This window comes from Corvus hawaiiensis, chromosome 24 (genome assembly GCF_020740725.1).
Source record: "Corvus hawaiiensis isolate bCorHaw1 chromosome 24, bCorHaw1.pri.cur, whole genome shotgun sequence".
NCBI classification, from domain to species: domain Eukaryota; kingdom Metazoa; phylum Chordata; class Aves; order Passeriformes; family Corvidae; genus Corvus; species Corvus hawaiiensis.
The window spans coordinates 8,204,640-8,211,852 of NC_063236.1; the positions used below are offsets into that span (position 1 = coordinate 8,204,640).

Here is a 7,213-nt window from a genome sequence, read left to right on the forward strand (position 1 = left end):
TCTCCCTTTGGAGCTGGGAAGCAAATCCACCAAGTGCTCTCCGCCTGGAGAGGTGCTGAGCCAGAGATCTCTGGGCTGGAATACAGGTCCTGCTTGCCAGGCAAGGGGGGACCATTCAGCAGGGATATTTCTGAGTGGAGAAGTCTGTGTGGGTGTTCTTCTGGGAGAAGAGGGAGCGATTCAATTCCCAAAGGGATAGTCAAGATGAGATGAAGGAGGTGATTTGGTTTATTTTCTCTGTATTCAGCAGTATTTTATTTATTTATTTACTGCAGCAATGGAACAAATGAAAAAGCACAAAAGATTGATGCTGCTGAGGTTGTGTTGCAAGGGGAGAGCCTGAGAATTCCTGCCTGGAACCCTGCAGGAAACAGGGCTGGGACACCCTGGGATGTCCCGGGGCAGGAGGTGGCCCTGGTGGCCCAGGCTGGGTGGGCAGGGGAGATGGCACCAGTGCTGCCCTGAGCAGTGCCCAGGGAAAGGAGAGGATGTGGCTGCCGGGTGCTGTGGAAAGGGAATTTTCATTAACTTCCACTGGCCCTCAGTTCAGTACCAGCTGATATTTATGGGAAATCTAATTCAGGAGTCAGATCTGACCTAACAATGTCTTCCCAATAATGCCCAAACCAAGAGGTTGCTGAAACTAATTAAGGATCAGGCTCCAATCAGGTGGAGAAGTTAAGCTGTGGGACCAGACTTCATTAAGTCTGTCCAGAGAGAATAATTTAATATTTAAAGAGAACATCCAATGTTTACATAAGTCCTTTCCTGACGTGAAGTCACAGTTAGATCACTTCAGAGGTGGTTTTTAAAGCCCTTTATTCCAGGCTCAGACAGAGCTGGGCTAGAAAATGCCTCTCCCATCTCCCTTGGACTCAATGAGACTTCTTAAAAGATCCAGTCCATCCAGGAAGGTTTCCAGTGGTGAGGAAAATCAAAACAAAAATTAACAAAACAGCTGTCTGAAGGTTTTTCTCTTTGCAGCATCTCTGTGTCCTGTGCTGGCGCTGGGATTGATGGGTTTGCTCTGGATGGGTGCAGGTCTTAAACCAACACAGCTGCAGGGCTGAAGCTCGAGACCTCAGGGAGGCTTGAGCAGTCCTGAAGGGCTGGGCTTGAAATCTCTGGAGATGTTGCTCAAGAACAAATCTGTTTACACAAACAGGTTTGAGAAGAGAATTGTCAGTCAAGGCACTTCTATTCTCAGCTCAGGAGCAACTGGAAGAGTAAATATCCCTCTGGTGGGCTGGGGCTGAGCTGATTGCAGCTGGTGCGGAGCCAAAGGCGTTTCTTGTCAAACCTCCCTCTCCACTCTTGCCCCGGTGTCTCCTTTCCCGTGTTGTCCAGGCTCTCAGGATGGTTTCCAGGAAGGTGGTGGCCAGTTTGCTGCTGGTGTCCCTGCTGTCCGTGCTGGCTGAGCAGACCCAAGGCTTCATGCCCTTCTTCACCCAGAGTGACTTCCAGAAAATGCAGGTAACCCCTCTGGAATGAATAAACCAGGAGAGGTTTCTCCCACCCTCATCACCCAAACTGCCAGTGCACACCATCAACAGGAGACACGGTGATATCCTTCTCCCAAAATCCAGGGCTTTGGGGGGACACAGATCATTTTTAAGGTGTGAGATGGAAAGGAAGAGCCTGGACCCCTCCACCAAAGGTCTGACACAACTTTGGGGTGTCACCTGCAGGCCCTGGGGGGGCCTTTCCCTTTCCTCGGTGCTGGAATTCTTCCAGAGCAGCTGCAGCCTCCCATCAGCACAGTGATGGCTCTTTTGTTGTAACAAATAATTAACCATCCCCCGGCTGGTTGTCACCTCTGGGACTTGCCGAGAGAACGTTTTTCCTTTTGAAGTGAAACAAATACCGTTGAAAGGTGTCAGGCGGCAGCTTCTGAAACACAGCCCCAGCGAGCTTCCCCCGCACCGCCGAGCCCGTGGATACCGGGAGAAATCCCATTTCCAACACCCATCCCTGGATAACAATTGCCTTTTTTGGGGAGCACAGGCATCCTTCCGTGTCCGTGAGGAGGATGGGGACCCACACGGGCTATGTTTGTACCCCCCAGCCCTTGTAGCTCCATGTCTGCCAGGACTTGGGGGTTTTTTGGGTGAACAAAGGGGAAATCTGTCCCCCAAAGGCTGTCCTTGCTCCTCCTGTGCTCGCACACTGGACGCTGAGCATGGCCTGTGCCACGTTTGACGTGTCCTGCTGCGTCTGTCATATTCCAAAACACCTCTGGCTTTTTCCAGAGGGTGCTGAAGGCAAGTTTAGCCCCATAAATGGGAAGGGGCTGACATTACAGACCTGCAGAAAGGCTGGGAAAACGTGACCTCTGCACAGGGCTCTGCACAGGGCTCTCTCTCTCAGTTCAACTCCCCTGCAAAGCTCCAGAACAGAGCCAGGACAAGTTCTTGGGGACAGCTGGGTAAGGTCCCAGTGCTGTCAGCTCCCATGGTAAGGTCCCAGTGCTGTCAGCTCCCCTGTCCTGCTGACAGGGTTCCCCCGCACAGATCCCCCCACACGCGGGTCCTGTTTACTGCAACCTTCACACCCCACCCCATCACCCAACCTTGCCCCCAACGCTGCTGAATTTCAGTCCCCAAAGGCCACTCTGGCCACAGCTGATGGGCCCTTCCCAAGAGGATTCCAGCCTGGCTCTGGGCGGTGCAGAGAGCTCCCATCCCGCTGGTTCTGTGCCCAGCACTGTGGATTCCTGGCTGTGGGGACAGTGCAGAGCAGGTTTGGGACCCTGCATCACCAACTGCCCCCTCTGCTCTCTGCTCCAAAGCTGCAGGAAAAGGAGAGGAACAAGGCAGGGCAGAAGAAATCCCTGAGCCCTCTGCAGCAGCTGGAGGAGGAAGGTTTCTCTGAGCAATCCGGTGTGGATGTCACCGCAGCCAAGACCTTCCAGGTACGTGGAGCCATTTGACTCCGAGAAGTCCACGAGCACATGCAGGGGACAGGGAGTCCAAGAGATGTCCTCTGCCAGCCTGCCCGGTTACATCAGAGAGAAGTTTGCCTCCACCCCATAAGTTATCTTGGTTGTTCAGCAGCCAGGTCACCACTGAGACCCAACTGCTTCTCCCTTAGGAAGATGGGAACAGCTCGAGGTCGGTCTGTGCCAGGCAGTGAAGCCCAGCCAGGTGCAAGGCAGGAACTCCCAGTTCTGCTTCAGCTCCTGCTCAGTGTCACCTCTGACCCCACAGTTCTCTGCACTGGAGAGGCCTTATTTAAAAATTTGGGCCCAACGTCTGTATACAGAGCAGAAAATGGGCAATTTTAGGGATTTAAGTGCCAGGCTAAGCCCTCAAAGGCAGTCTTACCTGGTGAGCCAAGTCTGAAAATTGTGCTTTTTCCACTTGAGCACAGGGAACTTTTTCCCTGTGTGGGCAGCCACTCCTGCGGGGAGCTCGGCCATTCTCTGCCACCAAAAGGAGGGTGCAGATCCCCCAAACAGGGAGAGAGCCAGTGGGGCAGGCAGCAGGACCAGCCAGGCTGGAATTTGGCCAAGGCACAGCTTAATGTGCACTCGTGATGAACCAACACTCGGTAACAGGATTTAAACAGCAGAAAGGCCCAGTTCAAAGTGTGAAATACCCAGCACATCCCCAGAGCTGACCAGCACCAGAACAGAGCTCTTTGCTTCAGGCACATCTGAGCCACAGCTGGCTCCAAGTCCAGCAGGCTGGAGCAGGATCACGGCTCGTCCTCAGCTCTTGCTGGGGCAGGAGCTCTGCAGGCTCAGGCTGGAAGGGTCGATGTGCGACACAGTGGAGGATTAGAAGGTTCAGAAATCATTTTCTTTGGAGTCCCTGCTGCCAGGAGGTGCCTTTATCTGGATTTCTGAGCCAGCCCACGGGTTATGCAACAGCACTCTGAACAACTCAAGAGTGTGTTGCCTTCAAAATGTTGCTTTTTCCCATATGAGGATCATCTTCTTCCCTCCAATTCCACCCTAAACCCTCCACACCAACTCGATCCAAGTGGGGTGAAAGCACCCCAACCTCCCTCCCTCTGTTCCACTCAGCTTTTTCTTCCGACTTCTCTGGCTTCCTCCACAGCAGGCCCTTCCTGTCAGAGCTTGGCTCACCCCAAGGCAGCTGGAAAAATACCAAGATGTCCTGGAGAAACTGCTGGCAGAGCTGATACAGGACACCCCAGACGGTACTGTCAGAGGGTTGATTTCTGCCTTGGGAATTCTGCCTTTCCTTCTTCTCATCAGCTCATCAGCACAGAGATATTTATATTCTCCAGAAGGGTTTTTGTGTCATGTTTGCTCACTTTGCGGAGCCCTCAGATCCCAACCACTCCCGTGTGCACCCTTCTGGGACGGTTATTCCCTCCTAAGGTGCTGCCTGTGCCCTAGAGCTGATATTGACTGTCAGCAGCAGCACAACCCTTCCCAGCAGCTCTGTTTGCCACTTCCCTGCTCCTCCTCGTCCTCCTCCTCCCAAAAAGTCCTCAGTGTCCAGGGAACAATTTCCAGCAGAGCTTATAACAGCAGCTGTACCTGCAAGGCAGCTCAGCACGTGCAGCCGGCTCAGAACACCTCGCTGCCTGCACGGGGGCTTAACACTGACACTTAATTATGCTCCACTTTGCTGCAAATCCTCCTTTTCCTTTGGGAAATTGTGTGTGGGAATTGCAGCAGCAAATATCCAGGGGCAGGCTGTTGTGCAGCTCTTCCTGCCTGCAGGTTGAGGGATGGAGCTGCGCCTGTGCCTTGTCTGGGATGTTCAAGCCCAGGAAAGGGGGTCCCGCTGTCCCTGTGGGATTGTTTTGCTCTGCCTGTGCTGATCCCAGTTCGCCTCTGAGCTTTCAGCCGGGGAGATGAGGAGGAGGAAACAACACATAAAGCTCTGGAAACACTGAATGCCAGATTTAAGGACACTTGTGCTTTTCTCTCTTTTCTCTTTAGCTGACTGATATCTGCAGGATCAGAAGAGAAAGCGCTGGAGCTGCTCAAGCTGATAGACTCCACTTTATGTAAATGAAATCTGTGAGAGAGATTAACAAAATCTGAGGTGAGATAATAAATGTGCAGCGTAATTAAATGGAGGATTTGTGTCTTCTGTCCTGCGAGCTTCTCTAACAGATGGGGGGTGCCCAGTGTGGGAAAGGAGAGAGGGAAGGCTCCAGGTTCTGGACAATATCCCTGTTTTCCTGAGCACTGGTCTGGAGAGTCAGTCCTGGGAGAAGCTGAGGGAGCTGGGGTGGGGCTCAGGCTGGAGCAAAGGAGCTCAGGGGGGACCTTGTGGCTCTGCACAACTCCCTGACAGGAGGGGGCAGCCGGGGGGGATTTGGGATCTTCTCCCAGGGATCAGGGACAGGAGGAGAGGGAACGGCCTCAGGCTGGGCCAGGGGAGGCTCAGGGTGGACAGCAGCAGGAATTTCCTCATGGAAAGGGTTGGTCAGGCCTTGGCAGGGGCTGCCCAGGGAGGTTTGGAGTGCCCATCCCTGGAGGTGTCCAAGGCAGGCCTGGAGGTGGCACTCAGAGCTCTGGGCTGGTGACAAGGTGGGGATCGGGCACAGCTTGGACTCGACGATCCCGGAGGGCTTTTCCAGCCTCAGGAATTCTGGGATTCTGTCAAAGTGTGTGTCAAAGCCCAAAGAATTAATCTTTGAGGACTAGGAAGTTTTAGCCCTCATTTTTGGCAATAAGGGACATTGAGGCAAACCTTTACCAGATCTCCCAGCCGAACTGGTGACACGAGGTGAGCAATGTTGAGGGGGGACCTGGGTGTCCCTAACCCAGTTCCCTGCTCCAGGAGGACACTCTGGCACATTCCCACGCCGCTGGAGAATGCAGGAGTCCTGAGAGCAGCCCCTCCCTGTGCCCAAACCTCTCCTATCAGCCTGCTGCTATAAATCCACCAGCACGGTGAGGAACAGCTGTGCCAGGCACAGTGTGAGGGAACAGCACCAAACTCTGCCCTTTCTCCTGCCTCTCAAGCACACCCTGAGGTGAAACCCTAATTCCACTTGAACATCCTGCTCTCCATTTCCATACCTTTGGCTTATCTGAGAACTACTCCTCTCTGCTGGCAGCAGGAAATCCAACATATGTAAAGTACGGGTGGATGAGATCAATGGTATGTACGTGAATATATCCAATTCCAATCCAATTTTATCCTCCCAACCTAACACGAGTTCTGTTCTCGCTGAGCTCGTTCCAAGAGCTCTGTTTGTGCTGGAACAACACCCCTCGGAGCACTCTGCCGTAAGCAGCCCTCGGGAGAGGAGAAAGCTCCCAAGGGATAATGGAACAGACAGCGTGGAGTAGATTACAGCTCTAATGTTTGATCCAAAGGCACACTCCTTGTCCAGGGACTGTTCAGCTCCAGGAAGCTCCCAGTATTGTTGAGGCAGTGTGAGCTGTGGAATCACTGTAATGACTCTGAGTGGGAAGGAGATGGGAAATAACACATTCCATTAGGCTGGGAGTGAGAGCAGCCTGGGCTGCAGGAGCTCAGTCTGCAGAGGGGTGATATCCATGGAAGAGCTGGCATGGGAATCACCCGAGGAGCTGTGGCACATTTACACCAGTGTGCAGAGGCTTGTTTGCTTCAGAGGGTACCTCTTGCCTTGTTACTTCAGAGATACCCAAACCTTTACTCCAGGTTTGATTCTGCTTCATGAAAACAAGGATAATTCCCCCTTGAGGGGCAAACTGCTCCCAAACCCCCTCCAAAAGCTCCAGCGTGGGTCAGAGCTGTCCCTCCAGTGTGCCCTGTTCCCAGCTCCTTCATTTCTGTCATTTTCCAGGCCGACAGCTCCCCTGTGCCACCCAGGAAGGAAAGTTTCCCAGTGATGGCAAGAAAGTGAACATGAGCCTCTTGGATTTGCTTCCTGGACCCTTTCCCACTGGGGTGGTGGTGGGGCTGACGCTGTGGAAAATTCCAGAGGGAGATCCAGTGTGGGACTCTGCAGGGAGATCTGGGAGATCTCCCTCTGCTCTTATGGACCCAGATAAGCTGCAGAAGCAGGGGCCGGCTTTGACCCTGGCCATGGATTCTTCCAGTGGCTCTTCCCAGTTGTCCCAGCTATAAAGGAGCTCGGGATGTAAGGGCAGGTTGTGACAGAGACCACAGGAACCCCTGTCCTGTCCTGCAGCACCAACTGTGTTGTCCAAACACGCAGCAAAGTACACCTTCAGCTTTTGGGAGTAAATTCCTTCCACCCTTAGGGGCCTGAGCAGGAGAAGCAGAAACTT

The 7,213-nt window shown here is 53.3% G+C and overlaps 1 protein-coding gene across 1 annotated transcript; it reads left to right on the forward strand.

Annotated features, from left to right (window-relative positions):
- The first annotated feature begins 1,315 nt into the window (after positions 1 to 1,315).
- LOC125338035 (promotilin-like) lies at positions 1,316 to 4,922 on the forward strand. Its single transcript, XM_048328345.1, has 4 exons — positions 1,316 to 1,473; positions 2,789 to 2,911; positions 4,062 to 4,258; positions 4,919 to 4,922. Exons 1-4 carry the CDS (start codon positions 1,357 to 1,359, stop codon positions 4,920 to 4,922), a joined length of 441 nt encoding a protein of 146 aa, XP_048184302.1. The 5' UTR covers positions 1,316 to 1,356.
- The last annotated feature ends 2,291 nt before the right edge of the window (positions 4,923 to 7,213 follow it).